The sequence below is a fragment of the Jaculus jaculus genome, chromosome 1, assembly GCF_020740685.1.
Source record: "Jaculus jaculus isolate mJacJac1 chromosome 1, mJacJac1.mat.Y.cur, whole genome shotgun sequence".
NCBI classification, from domain to species: Eukaryota; Metazoa; Chordata; class Mammalia; order Rodentia; family Dipodidae; genus Jaculus; species Jaculus jaculus.
Window position 1 is genome coordinate 120,358,055 of NC_059102.1, and position 25,974 is coordinate 120,384,028.

General features: G+C 46.1%; 1 protein-coding gene across 5 annotated transcripts in view; it reads right to left on the bottom strand.

Annotated features, from left to right (window-relative positions):
• The window catches only part of Epb41l4b (erythrocyte membrane protein band 4.1 like 4B), a 170,725-nt gene that overhangs the window by 31,105 nt on the left and 113,646 nt on the right, over positions 1-25,974 (bottom strand). For all 5 annotated transcript variants that reach the window (XM_045160207.1, XM_004657052.2, XM_045160198.1 and 2 more), the window contains exons 16-19: positions 15,666-15,868; positions 13,519-13,637; positions 8,683-8,808; positions 2,682-2,749 (exon numbers count right to left, since the gene is read on the bottom strand). In XM_045160207.1, coding sequence (XP_045016142.1) covers positions 2,682-2,749; positions 8,683-8,808; positions 13,519-13,637; positions 15,666-15,868 — 516 coding nt within the window. The remainder of the gene's footprint in view (positions 1-2,681; positions 2,750-8,682; positions 8,809-13,518; positions 13,638-15,665; positions 15,869-25,974) is intronic.

Below are 25,974 nucleotides of genomic sequence, written 5' to 3' on the forward strand. Positions count from 1 at the left end.
GTATTTATTACGTATAAAATGTTGAATAATAAAAAATGGAATTAAAAAAATTTCTTATTTTTCTTTTTATTTGAGAGAGAGAGAGAAGGGCACACAGAGTGGGACACAGAGAGAGGGTGAGAATTGGCACTCCAGGGCCTCAGCCACTGAAATCAAACTGCAGACGCTTGCACCACCTAGTGGGCATGTGCAACCTTGAACTTGCCTCACCTTTGTGCATCTGGCTAATATGGGATCTGGAGAGTTAAACATGGATCCTTAGCCTTTGTAGGCAAGCACCTTAACTGCTAAGCCATCTCTTCAGCCCTAATTTTGTTCTTTAAATATCAGTAATCACTTTCTAGCACCACAGGAGCATTAAAGCAAGTGGAGGAAGGGATCCCTACAAGGCCATGAGCACTCCAAATGTCCATATTCTCTTTCACACCTACTCATGTGATAAGTATGTGGCCAGTATCTTGTAATGCTTGTTGAATAAACACAGGAAAGAACAAATATGGAATCAATGTGCTGAATTCATGGTTCCCACAGGTAAGGACTCCCGAGTCATCTGAGTATGGTCCCTGGAAGGACTCAGTATCCTGTGTGAGTGGCGCAGGTGATAACTGAGAAGTCTTGTGGAGTTTATCCTTAACCAGAATAGCAGAATAGAGTCCTGGCTGAATACAGGGCACTATCCATATATAAGAGGTACCAGAAGGGAAGCAAGGAGCAGGTCAGGAGGGACCTCAGACTGAGCAGTTCACAGCAAAGGCAGATGGCAGTCTGTAAAGGTATTAGGCAGGGGAGGAGCATGGTAAGCCTCGCACTGTGGACGGGTCCTGGAAGGAATGAAGAGCGCACTGCTGGAAAGAGGCCAGGGCATCGTGGGAGACTGTTGTGATAGGAACTTGAGATGAGAGATAAGGAAGGCTGGGGTCAGGAAGAGCCTTTAGCCCTGAGAAAGAAAGGGTAGATTTGGGAGATAATATAGTGACCAACTGGGTAAGAGAGTGGGGCAGGGGTGGTGCCAAGGACTTCCACGGGTGCTTCAGACCTGGGGCAGGAATAGGTAACAATGCGCTTCACCAAAGCTGGGAACAGGTGAGGAAGGATGGTGGGTAGGGTAGCAAGAGATGAATTTAGGGTTCATTTCTGTTTTCCAGTGCTGGAACCCAGGGCCTTGTACACACAGGACAAATGTTCTACCTCCGAATTACACTCCATGCTGAAATTAAATCATTGAAAAGTGTAGGTGGGAATGTGTTTCTGGAGGAAGATCAAGTTATGCCAAGAACATCAACTGGGAATCATAAGATGATATAGAAAAATGAAAACTTTTACTTTGGGCGAGTATAAAAATTATATATACATATATATATTGTTGTTTTTTGAGGTAGGATCTCACTCTAGCCTAGGCTGACCTGTAATTCACTATGTCTTCTCAGGCTGGCCTCAAACTCATAGCATCCTTCTACCTCTGCCTCCTGAGTACTAGGATGAAAGGCATGTGCCACCACACCCAGGCTAAAAATTCTATCTAATACCCCTGGGTCTTGCCGGAATGCTGACTCCTGCCTCCACCATGTTCCACCACCACCCTCCACCCACCAATGCACAGCATCTCAAGACAATGGGATAGGACTCAAGGGTCTAGTTTCAATTTTGTTTTGTTTGTTTTGTGTTGTTAGGGATCGAACACAGGGCTTTGAGTATGCCAGGCAGGCTCTCTACTACTGAATTAGATTCCCAGCTAGGGTCTGGGATATTTTGAATGGAGTGCATGCATGCATGTATATGCATGTTTATGTATGTGTGCATGCATGTGGGGGCAAGGTAGACATCAGGTGTCCTCCTCAATCACTCTCCACCTTAGTTTTTGAGACAGGGTCTTTCGCTGAATTAGAGCTCATGAATTCTGCCACACTAGCTGGCTGTCTCCTTCCTCCTGTCCCAACACTGGGAATGAAGGTGCTCACCCCCATGCGTGGCATTCACGTTGTGCTGGGGATCCAACCTCGGGCTGTCATGTTAGTGTGACAAGCACTTCACTGCCCAAGCCATGTCCCCAGCCCCCCAAGCCTGGGTTTCCGACAAGAGACTCTGATGTGCATTTGAGGAAATCACCCTAGGGAGTCCTCCGAGGAGCAGGTGAGAATAGACAATGTGGCAATGGGGCTGTCACGGGAGACATGTTGTTAGTCACTTGGGCTGAGACAGAGGTTCGCTCCGGGTGTGGGGTGGTGAAGACAGTGGCCTGGAACCTTCCATGAGCAGGTGCAGTTCCAGTTTGGGCAGGGAGCTCAGCGATGGTGGGCCCAGGGGAAACCCTGTGACAAGAATCCAGGTGGGGAAGAGCCTCCTGTGCCCTGTCACCACGGCTGGCTCCACTCTGACAGCAGAGCTTTTTAAAGGATTTTATGCAGGGTCATGGCAAGGTCAGCTCCGCACGCTTGAGAGAAAGCCCAAAGTGACTGGGTTCTTTGTGAGCACAGCGGTTGCCGCATTAAAGCTTGGACTCAGCAGCATTCTGGAAGCTTAAAGGAAGTCTTTAAGCCGGTTTCTATGGGCACATACTCTGATTCATTTTTCTCCTCTGTCTTTCTCAACCAGCTTCCTCCACCCCATGCCATGAGCAATGTTTCCAGGATAACTCAGAAGGTACAGTGTCATTTCCCCCATTCAAAGAAGAAGCAACAGACCTTACATTCGCATCCTGAAGATTGGATTTCTTATTGATATTTACAAATGTGGGTTCCTCTTTTGCAATCTGTTAAAAAGAAAAAAAAACAGGTTAGTCAAGAGGAAGTAGCTTTCAAGTTTTCAGCTTTCATCGAGCAATGAGAAGGAGGACCAAAGCAGTGATTCAAGTGTTCAGTGAACAGCAAATGTGGAGCTGGGTGTGGCGGTGCACGCCTTTAAACCCGGCACTCAGGAGGCTGAGGTAGGAGGATCGCCATGAGTTCAAGGCCACCCTGAAACTACATAGTGAATTCCAGGTCAGCCTGGGCCAGAATGAGACCCTACCTCAAAAAAACAACAAAAAAAATCAAATGTGTTATATATTTACATAAACTAACCAAAACCAAAACAAAACTGATGATCTTGAGTCATTTTGCACTACGAGGATTATGACAGTTATTCAAAAGCAACCTTTTTTTGCATTCATATTTTTATTGAGCACTTGCTATGCGACCGCTCACGCTTGAATGAGAAAAGGATGGTACGGGAAAAGCCAACGCCACAGTTGAATCTCTCACCTCAAATTATAGATCAGACATCACAACTAGCTCTATGTTCACATAACCTTTATGGTTCACAAAGGAAGTTGGGACCTGTCCTTTCACACCAGTGTGACAAGCTTGAGCGCAATTACAACATTTGATTTTGATGCAAGTCTTATTTTCCCCCCTCTGATGAGTCCCAGAGAATGACAAGGGAGGAAGAGCCACCCACGCAGCCTGCCAAAGAGAGCGTCCGCATTGGCCAGTGGGGGAGCTGCACAGCCCGCAGTCCTCGGCTCTTCACAATGCGCCGATCCGACCTCTGCTCTGAACACATGCCGAGAAGGTGCTTCAAGGACAGTGGCTTGGAAAGCACTGCTTGTTAGCCTGCCGCAGCTATCCACTTGTGGATCCAGCCCCGCTTTCTGATCACAGCTTCTCTGGGCCAGCAGCAAGCCTGTGCCATTGGCCTATTGGATTTCTGCTTCTTTCTTATGTACCTTTATTCTGCATCGATGCCAGTAGGGAATTGGTGCCCAATCCCCTGGCAGGATGCCTGACTGTGCACCGGCACCATTCCTTCACAACTCTGAGAGCCCAGGGCTCCCAGAGCAGGATCTTCTGTTCCCATCGACTCTAGTTCTATAGGTGACAACAGTGTTTTATGATCGCTGGGTATGAAGGAAAAGGAAACATCTCTCAGAGTCTATAAGAAGAGAGGTGTCTTCAGAGGAATTGACCTCCCCTTCTAGACTGATGGATGCATTCACGACCTCACAGTGAATACGATACCCCACCGAGGCGGGCCCTCAGTGGAATGGGGGCTGGGAGAGGGAACATAACACTTAACCTGGTGAGACTATGAGCAATAAGTTCATGCAATAAAATTCTCAATTAAAAGAAGAAGAAGGGGCTGGAGAGATGGCTTAGAGGTCAAGCGCTTGCTTGTGAAGCCCTAAGGACCCCGGTTCTGGGCTCAATTCCCCAGCACCCATGTTAGCCAGATGCACAAGGGGGCGCATGCATCTGGAGTTCATTTGCAGAGGCTGGAGGCCCTGGCGCACCCATTCTCTCTCTCTCTCTCTCTCTCTCTCTCTGCTTTTTTCTCTGTCTGTTGCTCTCAAATAAATAAATAAAAATAAACAAAAGAAGAGGAGGAAGAAGAGGAGGAGGAGGAAGAAGCAGCAGCAGCAGCAGCTAGTGAGGCTGTTTCAAGGGCAGCATTTCCAGGATGATCAGGAAGTGCCCTGCAGAGCCAATGCTCCTGGTGGCACCCTAGGAAATACTGCTTTGGCATTACTGACCTCACACCTTACTCTTCTCTTCTGCTCTCTTCAGGCCCTTCCTTTTTTTTTTTTTGTCCAGGGTAGGGTCTCACTCTAGGCCAGACTGACCTGGAATTCACTATGTAATCTCAGGGTATTCTTGAACTCATGGGGATCCCCCTACCTCTGCTTACCAAGAGGCCCTTCCATTCTTACTTTTTGGCCAGGATATTTTCTTTTCTTTAGGTCTCTCTCTCTCTCCTGTATTTCTCTATACATTATGAAATAATTTTTTTCCATACCCAGTACTGTCTCACTGTGGCAGAAATGTGGGTTCTCCTTAGAGGATGCACACAGCAGGGGCCCTGGGAACACGATTTACTTTTCTAACAAAGATAACAAAATCTTTGTAAGTTGTGAAGAGCCTGTCAGTTTCATTTGTTCTGAGATAGCATAAAATGGTATAAGTGAAAACAACAAAGGAAGCAGAATTAAGACAAAGTGACCATGACTTTTGTATAACAGAGTTTAAAATAAGAAGTCAACTGGATTGTATTATAAAAAGTGCCTTTTGCAGGGACTGAAGAGATGGCTTAGCGGTTAAGGCGCTTGCCTGCAAAGCCAAAGGACCTTGGTTTGATGCCCCAGTATCCACATAAGCCAGATGCACAAGGTGGTACATGCATCTGGTGTTTGTTTGCAGTGGCTGGAAGCCCTAGTGCCCCCCTTCTCTCTCTTTCTCTTGCTCTAGCTCTCGCTCTCACTCAGTCTCTTTACCTCTCAAATAAATAAGTAAAAATAAAATATTTTATTTTATGTTTTTAGTTTTTAATTCTTTTTTTGGTTTTCTGAGGTAGGGTCTCACTCTAGCTCAGGCTGACCTGTACTCTCAGGGTGGCCTCGAACTTTCAGCCATCCTCCTACCTCTGCCTCCCAAGTGCTGGGATTAAAAGCATGCTCCACCACGCCCAGCTCAAAATAAAATATTTTTAAAAGTGCCTTATGCAAGTAATCAGGGTTTCCAGCAATATCATCCCCTTATCTGTGATCATTATTGTCTGTTCCACCATGGTAACATGAGGCATCGTGCCATATGCTTTACATAGATGGTAGTTTTTTTAAGTTTATTTATTTATTTGAGAGAGAGAGAAGTGTGGGCATGCCAGTGCCTCCAGCCACTGCAAATGAACTCTAAAAGAATATGCCACCTTGTGGCTTACCACCATCTGGCTTACGTGGGTCCTGGGGAGTCAATTTTCACAGGATAGTCACTTAACCACTGGGCAATCTCCCCAGCACTAGATGGTGTCTTTTAATCTTCATAATAATTTAGGCTGGAAGTTTTGATTTGTTTGCTTTTTAAAAATGTTTTGTTTATATTTATTTAAGAGAGAGGGTGTGTGTATGGGTGTGCCAAGTGCTCCTGCTACTGCAAATGAACTTCATATGCATGCACCATGTTGTGCATTTGGCTTTACATGGTGTTGCAGTCAGGTTTGCATTGTTGGTAGAAATCATCCAACCAAGAGCAGTTTATGGGAATAAAAGAGGTTTATTTTGGCTTACAGGCTCAAAGGGGAAGCTCCATGATGGCAGGTTAAATGATGGCATGAGTAGAGGATGGACATCACCCCCTGGCCAACATAAGGTGGGCCATATCAACAGGAGAGTGTGCCAAACACTGGCTTGGGGAAACTGGCTATAACACCCATAAGCCCGCCCCCAACAATACACTGCCTCCAGGAAGTGTTAATTGCCAAATCTTCAGCTGGGACCCTAGCATTCAGAACACCTAAGTTTATGGGGGACACCTGAATCAAACCACCACACATGGGTACTGGGGGATTGAGCCTAGGCCATTCAGCTTTCCACAAAAGCACTTTTAACCATGGCGTCATCTCTCTAGCCCTGTTTTTTGTTTGTTTGTTTGCTTTTGTTTTATGAGGAGGAATTTCATTGTGTTGCCCCAAGCCCGTCTCCACCTTCTGGGTTCAAAAGACCTTCTCACCTCAGCCTCCCAAGTAGCAGGTAGTACAGTTGTGCACCACCAGGGCCAGCTCATTTCCATTTTCTACACAAGAAAACGGAGGTTCCGGGACATTAAGCAAGTTTAAGGCAGCGTTACTGGCAAATAGTAGATTAAAAGTCAAACTTAGACTTTCAAATTTGTGTTCTATATCTTTCTGCTTCTTGTTTACATCACAACTCCCAAATGGGAAATTTTGCAAGCATTCTCTTGTTTTTCTGAAAGATCTAACTTACATAGATTGCTATGTACACAAAGAAATGGAGATAAGAAGATATTGATGCATATCTATACTTGGCAACATAGGCATAGACAGAAGGCTCATAACGAATTAATACCGTTGTATACTTTTAAAAAATTTTTTATTTGTTTACTTGAGAGCAACAGACACAGAGAGAAAGACAGGTAGAGGGAGAGAGAGAGAATGGGCGCACCAGGGCTTCCAGCCTCTGCAAACGAACTCCAGACGCGTGGGCCCCCTTGTGCATCTGGCTAACGTGGGACCTGGGGAACCGAGCCTTGAACCGGGGTCCTTAGGCTTCACAGGCAAGCGCTTAACCACTAAGCCATCTCTCCAGCCCGCGTTGTATACTTTTTAATGAACCTGTGGACAACCCCTAGCTTTGTTTCATTTTGTTTTGAGGATAGGTCTCACTCTAGCCCAGGCACACCTGGAATTCACTGTGTGTCAGGGTGGTTTGAACTCATGGTGATCCTCCTACCTCTGCCTCCTGAGTGCTGAGATTAAAGGCGTTCGCCACCACGTCTGGCAACCCTACCTTTTTATATGCTATTTTCAGGGCAAGGACAGTCAATGAATGGATTTCTCTTTGAGTACCAACTGTGACTGCGCCATCTCCATAGTACATTGCAGAAAATGACTATGAGGCTGCATCTAGAGTCACAAGGAGAGTGTCATGGTCATGGTGGGACCAATGATCGTTGCTGTGGTGCAAGTGGGAGATCATCTGTCATCTCCAAACTGCCCCCCCCCCCAGCTCTTTGGACCTGTGGCTGCAAACCAGCAAACTCATTTCTGCTTTGACCTCAGGGGGCACTAGTGAGATGGAATTCTCTACTTGTATGCTTCCTGCTCCCTATGGGTCACCCCAGCCTGGCTGCTCCGCCCTGGTGCCCAGGTCCTCCACAGGAGCAGCTCAGTCGATTAATTTTGCAGCACTGGCAGATCCAGCATCATTGTGGCCACCCCACACCCAGCAGAATGACACCCCTGCTCAGAGTGCCGGACGAGGCCACTTAGGGTTCCTGTACCTCAGACCCCAGTACTTGGACCTGTGCAGGGAAATCTAAGTTTCTTCGGCGTGGGACTGTTCCTCCAGGCATTTGAATTTTAATATTTGCAGCATCATTGTTCCCTCAGATGCTGTGCTTCCTGCAGTTGCCACCTCTAATCCTTCAGAACAGTGACTCAAAGCGCAGTTCAAGGAGCCCATTAGACATACAGATTTCCTAGTCCCAACTCCAACTCTGATGTACTGAAACGCTGGGGATGAGATCTGACCCTCCTGGGGCCTCTGATGCACACTAATGTGTAAAAACTGCCCTAGCTAGTGCTCTTCTTTTGATAGTTTTTAAAGATTTATTTATTTTATGTATTTATTGGAGACACAGACATAGGGAGGGAGAGAAAGAGAGAGAATGGACATGCCAGGGCCTCTAGCCACTGCAAATGAACTCCAGACACATGCACCATCATGTGCATCTGATTATGTGGGACCTGGAAAATTAAACCTGGCTCCTTAGGCTTCGCAGGCATGCACCTTAACCACTAAGCCATCTCTCCAGCCCTGATATTTTATTTATTTGCAAGCAGAGAGAAAGAGAGAGTATGTGCACACCAGGGCCTCTTGCCACTGTAAATGAACTCCAGATGCATCATCTTCATGCATCTGGCTTTACATGGCTACTGGGTAATCAAACCCAGGTCGTTAGGTTTTGCAGACAAGTGCCTTAAATGCTGAGCCATCTCTCCAGCCCTCCAGTGCTCTTTTTTGGCCTTTTGATTTGTGCAAATAATAATGACACCAGTTAGCAACTCTGCATTACAATCCTGGCTCCCACATCAAGCAATGGTTCTTGTCTCCAGACTGGACCCTGACTGATTGCATGTCATGGTCATGGAAGAAAATCTATGACATGAAATTGAAGGAACGTGTACCCTGCATACCTGGGCATTGATCCTGGAAGCATTCTCCAGCTGAGCTTTCAAAATGTTACACTTCACGTGATCCGCCACCGGGGAAGGCAGCAGTGGGGTCTGAAGGGTTTTCTCAGTAACTTTCTTCTCTTCAGCCTGAGACAAAGCAAAACACAGGCCACAGGTTGTAAATGAAGAGTAGAAAATGTGCACTTCAGCTTTCCTAAAAATCAACAGCGGCAAGTAACCCAGGGCTGGACGTGTGCAGGCGAGGTGTCCTGTTGCTTTAGTATGTACAAGGCTCCCAAGCATATCACCTACTCTCTAGAGGGGTGGGGGTGCCAGGAGTTGGAGAGAAGGCTCCGAACATGAAGAGAGCCCTCCGGAATCAGGGAGTGAGAGCTGGGGTAGGACCAGGCCACAGCATCACCTTCCCTAGCCCAGCCCAGTGCTGACTCATTCCCTGTAACTACCACTTATGATACGGAAAGATTCAAGAAAAGAGTGCAAAAATATTTGTCGGTTTTTTTTCCCCAACAAATCTCGCTTGGGAATGTCAATTCTCTGTAAGAAATGTGTACTGATGCCACTTTATTCATTTTGTGGTCATGATGGTGGGCGAAATGCAGAGCCTTGTGCATGCTAACCATGTGTTCTAACCACTGAACCACACCTAGTTCCCATGTTGTTATTGTAAGGTGTCTTGGGCTTGACTGATTTGGCCTACTTTCCTTATTTCTGCCCATCTTCTATGTGTTAACTGGATATGTTCCTAAAACTCACGTGACCCAGTTCAGGTGACTGGTCCTGGAATAGCATATATAGACTTGAAACATGCTCAAAGCCATCTTTAAGGTTAAAGAGTTTATAAAAATTATTATCATTTAATTTTTTAAAATTTATTTGCAATCAGAGAGAGAGCAAGGAGACAGACAGAGAGAATAGGCATGCCAGGCCCCCAGCCACTACAAACAAACACCAGGTGCATGTGCCACTTTGTGCATCTGGCTCTATGTGGGTACTGGGTCATTAGGTTTTGCATGCAAGTGCCTTAACTGCTGAGCCATCTCTCCAGCCCCTATCACTGTTATTTTTATTATAACAAGTGTGACATTTATGTAACTATTAAAATAAAGGGTATTTATCCCTATATGTAACCTGAAATAATCTTTCATGGTACTCATGCTGCTTTGAGGAAATAATGTCTTGCTTCTTACCATGCTTGTCATGGTCATTGCCTTATCCCTGCGCACTATGGTGTGCAACCCAGAATGGATGTCTAATAACTAACATCCTGAAGATGATTACAGTGACATTCACTTATAATAAGAATTTGGGCTGGAGAGATGGATTAGCAGTTAAGGTACTTTTCTTCAAAGCCTAAGGACCCATATTTGATTCCCTAGAACCCAGATGCACAAGGTCACGCAGGTGCACAAGGTGGTACATGTGTCTGGAGTTCGAATGCAGTGGCTAGAGGCCTTGGCTGCCAATTCTCTCTCTCTCTCTCTTAAAATATAAAATAAAAACATAGTAAGAATTTGTATGAAGAAAGGCACAAGACTTTAAGATTGCTAAAGTGAACTCAGCCTTGATAGAATGAAATGTTGCTTGTCACCACCATGTACCAGGATAAGAGGAAAATGTTCTAAAAGTTCTCAAATTCCTTAAATTCTGAAATTAAAGTTATTCACTACATCCAAAGTCTCATTGAAGCCAGGTATCATGGTGCATACTTATAACCCTGGCACTCAGGGGGCAGAGACAGGAGGATTATAGGTTCCAGGTCAGCCAGGGCTGTACGGTTAAAACCCTGTTTCAAAACAAAACAAAACAAGAGTCCCATTGAGCATGTTGATCCCCACTATGAGGATCTTGTCAAGGTCCCAGAGGAAGTACAGGGCAGGTGAAACATTTAACAAGGAAAACAGAACACAGGACACAGTTTTCCAGAGGGCCCTCCTCTGGAACACATAGAGGGGCAGTTGGTAGAGAAGCAGACCTCAGCAATGTCATTTAGGACAAAGACAGGTAAAGAGAGAAGCTCTGCACTTGAATCTCGGCTCCTTCCCTTTCTTGAACCTTCTAAAACTAGATGAGGATGATGATACCAATGGGAAGGAAAAAAAAAAAACAGAAAACAAAGTCTCCAAAGCTCAGTTACTGAGTGTTTAGGAAGAACCAGCCTCCCAGTTCACATGCACATCTCACTTGTCTGTCCTATTTGGAGGTAGGGACTTTTATTATCTCAATCTTAGAAAAAGGTTAAAAAATTATATAATCAGAAGAGAACCCAATGTATCATGATCCCCATCATGCAGACAAGGAGAACTAGTAAGTTGATGGGAAGTCACTTGGCCCTGGTCATAAGGGAGACTGAAGCCAGTGTGCCTAACCACTTAACCACTGCTTCCCCTTAGCCTTTGTGCTTCCACTTGTTCCTTCATAAGAATCTTAGGATGCTCAAATGAGAAAAATTAAAGATATTAATGGCTGTCTCTTGTGAGATTCTGTGGGTAGAAAAAAATGCACCAAAAATGTAGATGTGAAGACAGTAATGAGCCTACAGCATCAAGCTGAGCATCAAGAACTGGCTCACTGGCATGGATTCACTGTCCCAAGGCACTGCGATTTCTCCTTTAGGCAAATAAGTAATATAGATAATTTATTATCTTGAAAGGTAAGATTTACAATATAGGTTTTGGATAATCTATCTTGCTTGTAAATCGTCATATTAAGATGTTTATTTCATACTTGAAGGGATATTTTCATTGATGTATGAAGAGTTAATTTATATTTAGGTTGAATTTGGGAGTATAATATGCTAGGAAATGGGAATTTCATTACAAAACCCACTGGAGGGTTCTGACAGTTGCTCAGGGGAACATGGTCACATTGACAGCAGTGACAGAAGACCTGCTTAAACAAATGAGATGCTGCTGAAAGAAAGAAAAAAAGAGAAAAAGACAGAAAGAAAAGAAAAAAAGAGAATGGCTTCTCAGCCTTGGGCTTTCCTTTGAATTTAGTCATTCTAAACTGATTTTTTTCAGATGTAAAATTCAAACTGGTTTGTTCTTGTCCCACCTGGACAAAGCAAGAACAGTAATGTGTGGCTATATTCATTGACTCAGGGGACAGCTGATGCAAGCTTTGGAAAATGTGTGCATCATTGTATGAGCATTTTTGTTTAAAAGGCAGGTCTACGGGAAAGTATGAGACTCCACTCAGCTCAGAGAATAGCCCAAAGCTATTGAATTGTTTGTTTTTCAAATGACAACATTTCTTGTTCAGTTGGGACTGTGGGAAGATAAGTTATCATCCAATATGGCAGTACAGATTTCAAAACACACCAATATATGACAATTGGGTATTGACATCATGGGAGTTGGATGCAGCCCATCTGTTTGAAGATGTAATTTGGGAGATAAAGAAACAATCCGATGCATATTTAAATTGTTGATATAGATTGTTTACATATTTGAAATTGCTGAGATTTCAATTCCTGCTATCATTTGGGGTACTACTTTGAAATTGGATAAGGAAAATGACTTGCCATGAAATCAAGAACAAGAAATTATGAAATTCTTGCTCAATCCTTAAGATGTGAAAAAGTCACCCAAGACAGTAGCTCCCACTGGAGTATGACGACAACCAGGTGTGCTGGTTTGACTCAGGTGTCCCCCATAAACTTAGGTATTCTGGATGCTAGGTTCCCCAGCTGATGGCAATTGGAAATTGAAGCCTCCTGGAGGCAGTGGATTGTTGGGGTGGGCCTATGGGTGTTATAGCCAGTTTCTCCTTGCCAGTGTTTAGCACACTCTTCTGTTCCTGTTGTCCACCTGATGTTGGCAAGAGGGTGATGTCCACCCTCTGCTCATGCCATCATTTCCCTGCCACCATGGAGCTTCCCCTAGAGCCTGTAAGCCAAAATAAACCTCTTTTTCCCTCCCCACAAGCTGCTCTTGGCTGGGTGATTTCTACCAGCAATGCAGACCTGACTGCAACACCAGGGAAGTCTACTGTAAGAAATGCTTTCTTTCTTTTCTTTCTTTCTTTCTTTCTTTTTTTTTTTTTACATGTGTGTGATATGCATGTTTATGTGTGTTTGTATGTGGGGGGATGCACTCGTGTGTGTGGAGGACAGATGCTGGTTATTTTTCTCAATAACCCTCCATCTTATGTTTTTACAGAAAGAGAGAGAATTGGCACAACAAGGCTTCAGCCACTGAAATAGAACTCCAGATTCTTGCACCACCTAGTGGGCATGTGTGACCCTGCGCTTGCTTCACCTTTTGTGTGTCTGGCTTACATAGGATCTGGAGAGATATCAAACTTGGGTCCTTAGGCTTTGCAGGCAAGCGCCTTAACTGCTAAGCCATCTCTTCAGCCCTATCTTACTTTTTGAGGTGGGATATAGCTAAGCTGAGAACTTACCAATTGGGCTGGACTAGCTCATCAATGAGTTCCAGAGGACCCAGCGCCCCCCACCATCTCGAGCTCACCAGTTCTACCAGCACAAACCACTATACCAGGCACAGGGAGCCAAACTCAGCTCTCATGCTTGTGCGGCAAGCATTTTACCTACCGAGCCATCTTCCCAGCCCAAGAAATGTTTTCTTTAACGATCAAGAACTCTATTTTGAGGGATGTCATTTAGTTGGTAGAATGCTAGCCTAGCATGCATGAAAACCTGGGTTGAGCTTCCCCAGTGGTACATGAAGTCAGGCATGACATCACAAGCCTATAGTGGTGGTCTTGCTCCTGAAACAGCCTGAGCAGGGAGGCCAGGAAAACTGGAGAGGAAATGTCGAGGCGTGCAGGATCGTGAGGTGAGGCGGGCGCTCCTGGCAGAACCCGGCCGCGCACCTTGTTTAGGTTGGTGTGCAGGGCAGGCCAGGCTCCCGCAGCCTTCGCCGTGCCCAGCCCCAGCTTCTTCAGATGGGCAGCAGCTTCACTGTGCAGGGCAGGTGCTCCGGGGCTCAGTTCTGCAAAGCGGCCAGAGGCAGTGAGTAAGCAGAGGTTGAAACGACAGACAGGAACGGGGGATGAGGGGCAGTTGTGCGAGCCTGACTGCACACACCCTGTCTGCCTGCCCTCTCCTCCTCCAGCTAGTCGGGGGGTGAGAAAACCTGCGGTCAAGGCTTCACCATTACCCCCCCTCCCACACGCACATGAGCTCAGTGGTTGTGGGGTAAGTTGCTTGACCTCTTGGAGCCTCTAGGTCATTTAAAAATGAAAATAAGGGCTAGAGAGGTGGCTTTGTGGTTAAGGTGCTTGCCTATGAAGCCTAAGGACCCAGGTTTGATTCCCCAGGACCCACATAAGCCAGATGCACAAGATGGCGCATGCATTTGGAGTTCATTTGCAGTGGCTGGAGGCTGCAGTGTGTCCATTCTTCTCTGTCTTTCTTTCTTTCTCTCTCTCAAATAAATAAAATATATAAAAATGAAAATAAAACCACTCGACCTGCAGGGTTGCTATAGTATATGAGGTTATTCATATATAGATACTTCCAACATATGGAAAAGCCCTTTCCACACGAGAGAGGTTAGTGCCTAGGCGAATGGACAAATGCATCTTCATGAGCCGTGTTATGTTTCTAAAATCCAAGCACCTGACTTTGATTTCTGTACTCTTTTGCATTAGTTTGCCATATGCCTCTCTCTAGCTTGAATTTACTCATTAATATATTAAACATGTACTACATATTAAATATTCATCACACAATAAAGGCTGTGCTTTATTGCTTGTTAGCAATTGGGATCTGGGGAATTGAAATAAAAATGAATGAGACATGAGTCTAGAGGGGGAGACAGATACATGTACAGATATTCCAAACAAAAGTAATGGAAGATTGTGTTCATTGCTGTAGGCTTAAGAGAAAAGCACTGCAGAGCCGGGAATGGTGGAGGACTGGTAGGGAATGGCGGACGAGTGACTTCTGAGCTGGCTCCACAGCGATGTGGAGCAGTTCTCTGGGGCTGAGAAAAGCCTTCCAGGAAGAGGGCACAGCAGCTTCGAGAGCACAGTACTTGGTGATAGGACAGCAGACCTGTGCAGCTAGAGCGAGAGGAGCAGTGGGAGAGGTGGAGACCTTGGCAGAGGTGAGGCTGTGCCAGCGTGTGTGTGTGTGTGTGTGTGTGTGTGTGTGTGTGTGTGTGCGCGCGCGCGCGCGCGCGCGCGTGCGCATGCGCAGGGCACAGGCCTGATCCTGCAACACCGAAGATGGACCAAGAAGCCTTAGGGTCAGGCTGTGAGGTGACAGTGCAAGAGGAGTCCTCTCATTAGGAGGCTGTGACAGTTACGCGGGTGCGGAAGGATGAGGTGGAGGCCTGGGCCATGGCAGCCTGGGCAGTAAGGTGGGTACAGACTTTCGATTCTGCATCGCAAGGGTTAGGAGTTCCTAGTCCCTGTTTACCCGGAACTGCTTCCCGTGGTCTGCAGGTGAGGGCTGAGTGTTTCCCCTACGGTCACAGGGTCACGGTTTCTAGGAAAGGAACAGCTACAAAATCCAAGCCCATTCTTATTAGCTTTAACAGAGGACAGAGGCCAAGGCACTCTGTCACGCTGCCTACAAAGTTTCTAACTGCCTAGTGTAGTTCGGTAAAATCTTTGACTGGGACCCAGATCACACCACAGGCCCACTGGATGTCTGATACTACATTGCTGTCACAAGCAGGTGCCAGAAGGGGACCCAGGGGCTTTGTTGTAATCAGGGTGGTAGAAATGCCAGCCTCCACTTGGCTCCCCACACTTGCCCAGCTCTGCATGCACAGCATGGAGAACCAACACGCAATGAGGGAGGGGGACAGGGCGTGGGCCATCTAAGATGAGGTGGAAGCTTCCGGGCAAGCCATTGTGTCTAGACAGGCCTGCCGTCCTGTGTCAGGCTGTAGTGTCCACCCTGGCCAAATCTGGTATCCATGGTAACATTACCACCCATCCCCCTCACCCCCAGGCTAGCCACTCCTGCTCCTGCCGCCTCTTCCCAACCTGACCCTGCACCTACTCACTGGTGAGGGTCTTGCTGGAGTTCGGGGACCTCAAGGGCCCCTCCTTGTTCTCTAGGGTCAGCGAGAGGCCATAGTTGGGGTGCGGCTGATGCTGGTGGTGATGCCTCCCGGAAGCTTTGGGGGCGAATGGCGCTCCTCCGTTCTCCTCCACACCGAAGGGCAGCCGGTCTGTGGGGCTGAGCGCTGGGGAGGGGAGCGGGTAGCTGTGGTGACGACAAGGTGGGGATTTAGAACAACACAGTGTCTTCACAGTCTTGTGTGCACTTTCCAAATCAAGTAGCTTCGACAAATACATCCCTGCTTCAAATAGGATAGCAAACAAAGTGGGAATTTGTATATATCAGTGACCTGCCACTTGAATGCCTTGAGTCTTGACTTTTTTTGTTTTGTCTTGTTTTTTTGAGGTAGGGTTTTACTCTAGTCCAGGCTGACCTGGTATTTGCTATGTAGTCTCAGGCTGGCCTCGAACTCATGGTGATCCTCCTACCTCTGCCTCCCAAGTGCTGGGATTAAAGGCCTGTGCCATGGGTGAATCTTGGCATTTTCTAACTTTAAAACAGAATAAAATAACTTGCACTTAGGGCTGGAGAGATGGCTCAGTGATTAAAGGCACTTACATGCAAAGCCTGAGTTCCAGGGGTCAATGCCCCAGCACCCAGATACAGCCAGATTCACAAAGTGGTGCATCCATCTGGAGTTTGCTTTCAGTGTGAGAAGGCCCTGGTGTGCCTATTCTCTCTCTCTCTCAAGTAAATAAAATATTTTCAAAGGAATAACTTGTACTTGAAAGAAAAGGCATTCTCTAAATGGAAGAAATAAAAACAATGACTGTTAAGTGATCCTATGGTAAGATCATGTTACAAACTAGCTTCCTTCCATCCAACCCAACATGCTGAAAGCCATTATTGATGTCACTGTGAGGATATTTTTGGATCTCAGGGTTGGGCTGCAACTCAAGCTTGGGCATCCAGAACCTTCCATGCTGCTAGAGGGAGAAGAATTGTGAACAGGTCAAAGGCACTCAGTCGTCCCTAACATTTAACTCTTAGAAATGGAAAGAATATTGTGACTTCTGTGGGCCCTAAGCACTTTTACCATAGTCTCATCTTTATCAACAATAATTTACAAATTATATATCTAGGCAGTGTTTATATAAAAGTATAAAATCATATATTAAAATATTTTTTTTCAAGGCTGGAGAGATGGCTCAGCCATTAAAGGCACTTGCTTGCAAAGCCTAGTGTCCTGGCTTTAATTCCCCAAGACTCATGGAAGCCAGATTCACAAAATGGTGCATGTGTCTGGAGTTCATTTGCAGTGGCAAGAGGCCCTGGTATGCCCATTCCATGCCCCACCCTGTCTCTCTCTGATGGCAAATAAATATTTTAAAAATATTTTTAAAATATTGTCTTCAGTAAAATGCTTGTTTTCCCCCAAAACATTATAGGCCATTGCCGAGGCCCTTGGTTTCCCATCAGGTAAGACCCTATTGCTGAAGACTCCACATACTTGGGCTGCAAGACCACTGAGAAATCCTGCTGGAACTGAGCTGAAAACCTCTTCCATATAGACCAGCTGACAGAAAGCTGGAAGAAGCCATTCTGCATGCAGTTCAATGGGAGAAAGAGAAATCACCAGTGAAGGTACTCAACAGTGGACACTGTAAGCCTTATAATTGGCCAGTCAGTCCAAATGAGCCAATGGGTGCAACAGTGGCATCTCTATCATGGTGGAAACCAACTGCCCTCCAATTGGACTGGAGGCCTGCTCCATGGGAGGAAATACATCCCTGATACTGAAAACTTAAAACAGGGGTAGTCATGAGCCCTAGGGGCATAACATCTGCTGATGTCTGGATAAATATATATACTATGCTTATCAAACTGCCCAGTAAGCACTTTTCTTGATATTCATACCCTTATATTAATGCTACTCTCACTTTGGGTAGAGAACTTTCTCTTTTCAGATGGCAGTGACCTTGGGACGACTCAGAAGGTATCGTGGTGCTGGAAAGAAGTGACTGGAGTACTGAGTAACATCTCATCACATCCACAGGCTACGAGTACATCAGCCCTGGCTACCAGGACAATGTAAGCTGCAGCTTCCTCAGACCGTCCTTCGTGGACATGGACACGTTTCATCTGTGGAGATGAGGGCTTATTGTAAGGGTCCGAGAATCGCTGAAGAAAGACCCCAGACTCAAATAGTATGTAAAAGCAAGGAGCGTTTCTTCTGCAGAATCAGCCAGCACACGGGGTCGACCATCCTTATAAAAATGGCGACTCCGAGAGGAGCTCCTAGGCTCCTTTAAGCACAACTAAGGAAGGTTCTGACGGTAATTAGTTCTACAGTTTGACTGGCTAATTTGAACAAGGGTTGCATTTGATTAGTCTACAATTACATCTATACATCCTTGATTGGTTGGGGCCAAGAGGCCTAGAATTTCCAGGAAGTGACTCAGCTTTACTCCAGCCCTTTGTTCTCATTTTAGGCCTAGCCTGGAAGGGGTTTTGCTGAAGCCTATCATGGCGTCGATTTGGTTCTTTCACTCACGAAGGGAAAGAAGATGAGCAGAGGTTCAAGGCAGGTGGAGTGAGATGAAAACACTCAGGATATTATTTCAGGGCCTAGACCCAGCCACACCTGAAGCATGTACTGTCACTGAGCCTTTCAGTGACTAGAGTTAAAAAATGTGTTCACTGTGTAAGCGGGGTTTCTCCCGCTTATCACGTGTACAACCTAAATCAGGGTGGGCAGGGAGTGGCGGTGACATTGCGGGAAGTAGAGGTAGACGTAGCTGTCACGGGCCCAGAGAACAGTGCTGACAAAGGAAGGGAAGGACGGGGAGCTAGCAGGAGGTGAGAATAAAACAAACAATCTGGGCTACTTAGAAGAGTTAAGGAGAGGGAGCTAGCAGGAGGTGAGAATAAACAAACAAACAAGCTGGGGTACTTAGAGCTAAGGAGAGGGAGATATCAGGAGGTGATAATAAACAAACAGGCTGGGATACTAAGAAGAGTTAATATACGGAGTAGTTATCACCTGGGCACCAATGGATATGAGCTGCCCTCTGGGATCTCCTGCGGCAGTGTGAGCAGGGACGAGGGTGGGGGGGGGGGAGGAAGAGGAGGGTTACTGGAGGGAGGATGTCTCTCTGCTGCAAAGGCAGGAGAATCCAGAAGAGATGGCATGCTTCTATCTACTGCAGCTACTGCCCACTGCCCAGACACCCTGACTGCCTTCATGTTCCCACAGTGTGTGTGTGTGTGTGTGTGTGTGTGTGTGTGTAGGAAGAGGAAAAAGGCGTGTCTTGGCTTCTAGGGCCCTGCTCCACCCTCACATCTCTCCACCCCAACATATCCAGGCATCCATCTTCCCCACGGGGCAGCAAAGAGTGTTCTGAGTGTGCAGTGAAATCCATGGGCTCTCTTCTTAGTCGTCAACACGGTGGTGGCACCTCGGGCAGTTGCTGTGGACCTCACTGGGCACTTCTGCCACAGGAAACGGGTTAGAGAATACGGGGCACCTTTCAAGCTCCTAGAATGAAGCTTACTTCCAATGGCACCCAGTGCCGCCAGTGGCCTAGCCTCAGTGCTAACTGTTCTACAGAAACTGTACAGACTTTCGCTCCTTTCGTATTGATGGAGGGAGACAGGGTTGATGACTTGATGACAGCTCGGTGTATTCCAAAGCCTTGTTAAAAATATGTTATTTATATTTATTTTATTTATGAGAGAGAGAATGAATGAATGAATGAATGAATGCATGAGTGGAGGCATGCCAGGGTCTCTAGCCACTGCAAACTAACTCCACACGCATGCTCCACTTTTGCATCTGGCATATGTGGGTTCTGGGGAATAAAATCTAAGTCCTTAGGCTTTGCAGGCAAACGCCTTAGCTGCTAAGCCATCTCTTCAGCCATCCAAAGCCTTTTAACATTTTCCTGTTTCTCAAATGTATAAAAAAAAAAAAAAAGGTGGGTCCTCAGAAGACAGCAAATGCCCTTTGTGGGGACCAGAGAGGCCTTCTGAGCCCAAGGCTCATTTTCCCCTGGCCTGCATCCCACTGCTGCCAGCTTACACACTAAGTAGACACTGGGACTGTTCTGGCAAGGGAGAAATATCAGAAGCTGTGGAAGGAGCTGGGTGACAGGAGAAGCTGAATTTAAGAAGCAGGAACCTCGGAGCCAGGGTGGGGTCAGAAAACTGCACGTTTCCTTCTTACACTGCAGGATCAGGCCAATGGTCCATCATTATTAGAAGACAGGAGGTATGGACTGCCGGTTGCTTTGACATGCTTGAGCAGCAGATGAGTAACAGTGAGTGTGGAAAAACACCCACAGGGAAAAAATGTCTTGAGGCAAAGATCTGGCGTGCACTCAGGCCTGGAAGCAGAGCTTGAATGCTGGAAGGAAGGCAAACAGACACTACCTGTAATGCCAGCTCTCACTGATCTCACTCTGCCCAGTGCAAGATGAAGGATTCTGAGGTTGGGCCCAGCTCAGAAAGAGAGTGCTGTGATTGATTAGTGATGCCTGCCATGGAATTGGAAGAGCACAGTGATACTGTGAACTTGTCTTTGCAAATTAAAAGGGTATACTTTTCTATTTTAAGGAAACTCAAGAGTGCAGAGCCAAATAGTAAAACACTATGTACACACAACGGGTGAGGAATCATATTGAATAACATGTCAAGGAAAATGCGGGTGTGACGTCCATCTTGCAGCTACCGAAGAGGGGGTGCAGTGACAGATGGGAAGTGAGTAGATGAGGGCCAGAGGGCTGCCTGGGCTCGGCCTAGAGTCTGGTGCCACCAAGGGCCCCTAGATGAGCATTGGTTCCTAAGCAGCAACTGAACGAACTGGAACCATTCTCTGTTGGCACACAGGAGCCTTCCTGAAGATCCAAAGGGAGTTTTGTGGCGTTGTGGATCCATTAAGGAGACTGTTCATAGCTCTATGGATTGGCCCTGTAGAATTCCCAAAGGCACCATTCACATAAATGCATGTGGTGTCACAAGGTCGTGTGCCTGCCCTGTGGACCTCAAGTGAGGTCAAACCCACTGTAGAAGGACAAAAAGTGTGCGGCAATCCATTAGCCCCAGGGATGTTGGCCAAGGTGTGAAAGATCAGGTGGGCTCCGTGTTTGCTGCCATCAAGGATGGGTGGGCTCTGAGGTATCTGGCAACTAAGCAACATGTGTAAGGCTTCAGCTTCTGCTCACATGAGCTGGCAGGCAAGAAAGAACCTGGCATGGGAGAAGGCACTGCCATGTGCCCAGCACTGTGCTTTCCACTTTCACGATTCATTCTCACTACTTTCCTGCAAGGTTGCTGTGGGGTTCCAGCTTGGAACTGGGGCTTGGCAAAGAAGAGTCAGATATCCAGGAATGAATGCAAAGGGAATATTGGACCTGATCTAATTTCTTCTCCTTCCCTTTCTCAGGGGAAGACCCCACTCCTATTTGTATGTTGAGTTCTGGAAAAGCTGTAGGTCCTCTAGGCCTCCAAGCTTGCCATACACATGCACAAAGTCAATCAGTAGGGACTTGATTGACTGTATTGGGGTAAGCTTAGCTCTGCAGGGACAGTGGGATGGGGGGCTTCTCTAGCCCTGCCCAATCCCATACCCACTCCCATCCAGAGCCTCGCCCTCCGCTAACCCGGGGATCCCAGCCCATCCAACATGTGGTACTCCGTTACCATGTGTAGCATATTGAAATACGAAAGCTTCTAGAATCCACCACCAGAAGTACTACCCATGCAGGGCAGGGTTGGGGAGAAAATACCAATTTGGAACTGGGGGCTTTGTCTCAAAAAAAAAAAAAAAAAAAAAAAAAGGCTGGGTGAGAGTGCTCTAAGAAGCCCATCCTATGCTCCTCAGTTCAGCCTAGTTCTTGGGGAGTATCCCTGTGGATAATTCTGGGGAAGTCACAGACCTGCAGAAGAGGAGCTGCTCAGCTCTCCTCTAGTACACTGGTTTTGCACTATGGAGGATTAGTAGGGTCATCAGGGCAACCATACACACTGCTGGAGAGAATGCAAGATGGCTCAGCCACAGGAAACAGACCGGCAGCTCATCAAAGGGCTGAACACAGAGGTGTCACATCACCCAGAATCTCTCCCAAGGTAAATGCCAAAGAAGGGAGAATATGCCAATGCACAAACTTGCATATGAACATTTTATATAATTCATAATCACTCAATGGCAGAAATGACCAAAAACACACCAACATATCAACAGATAAACAAAATGTGGTATATCCATACAATGGAAAATTATCCAGCCATGAAAAAGGAATGACCCATCAGTCCATACTATGACGTGAGTGAACCTAAAACATCATGCTATGGGCTGGCGAGATGGCTCAGCAGTTCAATGCTTTCAAAGTGTGCTGGCCCAGGTTTTATTCCGCAGCACCCATGTAAAGCCATATACAAAGTGTTGTGGCAAGAGACTCTAGCATGCCCATACATGCATGCATGTAAAACACGTACACACACATGCAATGCACAGATATTTTTAAATAAAATAATACATTTTGCTGTGCAAAAGAAACCAGACAGAAAAGGCCACACGTATTATTCCTCGTATGAAATGCTTGTAAGCAGTGAGTAGATAGTGGTGGTAGGGTAGGAAGAAATGAGGAATGAGGGACTAACCCCTGGAACTAGTTTCTTTGGGGAGGAATGAAAATGTCTCCCAACAGATCATGACTATAGTTGCACAACTTTGTGGGAGAAAACACTGAATGTATGCTTTGCTGAATGGTACATTATGTGAAGCTGATTTTAGCACAGCTGGAGGTTTTGAAAAATGTCAATGCTGGTCCTACCTTGGACATGGCCATCTATCTCCAAACCCAACACGTGGCCAGGCTGGGCCTGAACGCCCTTGTCCAATCTTGCACTGGGCATATGGGCTCACCCTGGGGAGGCAGGTGAGCGATCACACAGCTGGGGACGTAAGCTTGGCACACAATCCAGGTCTCCTACCTTTCTGCTCAGCATCCCAAATGCTGCCCATCTGCTGCCATCTGGCTCAGCTTCTATTTAAGGTAGCAAATGTGCTCGTCAGGAGAAACCCAAGGCCTCCTCAGGAGCCACTGGCTGAGATCTCCTCAGGTATTCAACCCCACATCTTGTCTTCCCAACCACCCAGGCAGCCGTGTGGCGACAGAGACCGCCCCTGTGCTAGGAAAAGCGCTAGCATGTGGCAGGTGCTCAGCCAATGCTGGTCGAGCTGAGAGCAGAATTAAATCAGCGCACTGGATAAGCAGCTGGGGCCCGCTCTGCTCCTATGCCTGACACTGGCCTACAAGGTGGGTCAGTCAGCAGGGAAGGGATTTCAGCCTGTGGAAGTGCTATAGAGAAAGACCTTGTGCAGTAGTGAGGCTCGGAGCAGGGACGTCCTGATGCTTAGGGAAAAGTAGAACGGAGGAGGGGGGCATTGGGCCAGCTGAGTGGAGGGTACCCCAAGTGCTAAGGCATGGGGCTGACACTGCAAACTAGGTGATGAGGGGCCTTGCCACGGGCCGATGTGGGCACAAAGTAAGCTTTGTGCTGCTTTCTAAGGCTTCACGTTTCTCATTCAGGGATTTATGTGAACCTCACAAGGTGAAGTTCCAACTTTTTCCTTCTGATTGGAAAACCCATTGATTCAACATCCAGAAAGGAAGAATCCACTCTTCCTCCATGCCGTCTTTACTCTGCTGGTCATTTCCCCAAGTACTTTAGGTCCTTTCCAGGCCCTCACAGGCAGGCTTCCTGGCAGGGAGCTTAAGGGGACTTCCTACTAGCCACCTGTTGGTTTCTGGGCAGTGTCAGCTAATAGGAACCCTGACAGGAAGGACATGCGTCAGGGAACGCCTCACCATCCATCCCCTTGTGCCTCCGTGATGTCCCCAGCAACAGCCACGAGTGCTCCCTGGCTCCAGCTCCCTGAACACAGGCTCCCAGTGGCTGCAGCTCCTGGAAGCTTGAACCCTGTCACCCCCTTTTGTCCCTTAGGTCTGGGGGTGGTGGGTAGGTTCCGGCTGCTGCTCACTTTTGGTCTGCTTCCCTGCCTCATTTAGCCTCTTACTTCTTTCACCCCCTGTATATAACCAAGTCCCTGAACTAGATTCCCTCCGTAAGAAATGTTCAGGGTAGTTTCAGTTTTTCTGATTATCTGCTCTGGATGCACAGTATCAACCTAATTCTGATTCTTTCAATTTGTGTGTGTGAGGGGGCGGGGGCTGGTTCATAAGTGTGTGTGTGTGCATGTGTGCGAAGGCCAAAGGTCAACATTAGGTGTCTTCCGCAATCTCTTTCTACTTAGGTTTTTTTGAGACAGTCTCCCATTGAAACTGGAGTGCACCAATTCTGTTAGTCTAGCTGGCAGCAAACTCTAGGGATCCTCCTGAGTACTGGGATTATATGTGTAGGCAACCATGCCTGGCATTTGCATGGGCACTAGGGATCCAACTCAGGCCCTCCTGTTTGCACAGCAAGCTCTTTACCCACCGGGCCATCTCCCCAGCCCCAAGGATTTTTCAAAGTCTTAAAAATCTATTTATCTATTGCTAAACCAGAATTTGATTGCATTAATTACTTTCACTTTAATATATATGATATCCAAAATCCTATTCCCTTTCTCACATTGTTCTTTTTCTTGGTTGATATCATGTACATTACCTGTCATATAACTTTAAAATTCTCATTTGCCATCAAAACTTCCCATTGGAATTCTGATTTGGTACACTAAATACTGTACATTTTAAAGAATGTATTCATAAGGAACATATTTCTCCATTTCTTAAGATTTTTTTTTTTTTTTTTTTTTGAGGTAGGGTCTTACTCTAGCTCAGGCTGACCTGGAATTCACTATGTAGTCACAAGGTGGCCTCGAACTCACAGAGATCCTCCTACCTCTGCCTCCCAAGTGCTGGGATTAAAGGTATACACAACCATGCCCAGCCAGCTTACATTTCTTAAGATCGTTTATAAATGTCTTTGGTCAGAGTTTTAAATTTCTCCAGTGAGGTATGGAACATATCTTATTAACTTCATTCCCAGGTATATTTTTTAGCTTTGTTGCAGTTTAAATAAAATATCAGTAATTCTTACATCTTCCCTATTTTTTTGTTAGAACTGTTTGTTTTGTTTTTAATTTTTTTGTTTATTTTTATTTATTTATCTGAGAGTGACACAGAGAGAAAGAGGCAGAGAGAGAGAATGGGTACGTGCCAGGGCCTCCAGCCACTGCAAATGAACCCCAGATGCATGCACTCCCTTGTGCATCTGGCTAACGTGGGCCTTGGGGAATCAAGCCTCGGTCGGGGTCCTTAGACTTCACAGGCAAGAGCTTAACCGCTAAGCCATCTCTCCAGCCCTGTTTTGTTTTGTTTTGTTTTTTCGAGTTTAGGGTCTCACTCTAGGCCAGGCTGACCTGGAATTCACTTTGTAGTCTCAGGGTGGCCTCAAACTCATGACAATCCTCCTATCTCTGCCTCCCAAGTGCTGGGATTAAAGACATGTGCCACCATGCCCAGTTGTATATTTTTTTTAAAAAGACTTGAAAATGGGACTGGAGAGATGGCTTAGTGGTTAAGGCATTTGCCTGTGAATCCAAAGGACCCAGGTTCTATGCCCTAAGACCCTCATAAGCCAGATGTACAAGGGACACATGCGTCTGGAGTTTGTTTGCAGTGGCTAGAGGCCCTGGCACACACCCATTCTCTCTTCTATCTCTCTCTGCTTGCATATATATAAGTAAAAGAAAAAGATTTGAAAAATGGACATAGAAAATACTCAACATATCACTTAAAATAAGAATCAAAAATTAGGGCTGGAGAGATAGCTCAGCAGTTAAGGCACTTGCCTACAAAGCCTAATGATCAGAGTTCAGTTCCCAAGTACCCATGCAAAGCCAGATTCACAAAAAGGCACATGTGTCTGGAATTTGTGCAGTAGTTAGAGGCTCTGGTGCACCCATTCTCTCTGCCTTTTCCCCTTCTTTCTGTCTTTCTCTGCTTGCAAATAAACAAATATATATAATTTAAAAAAGAGAATATAAAAATTATATATTTTTGTTAAAACTTAAAAGATTTGAGAAATGGACAGAGAAAATACTAAAGACAACACTTAAAATAAGAATACAAAAATTATACATGTATATATTTTTTTCTTCCCTAATTTTTTAATGAGTAAAGATTCAAAGCTGCTAACCTTAGGAGGTTTGTTTCTGGCCAACTTGCTGAACTCTTATTCATGGGTTTCATTTAGATGTTAAGATAGTCATATGTGAGTGTTCAGTCTTTCTAGCATTTATT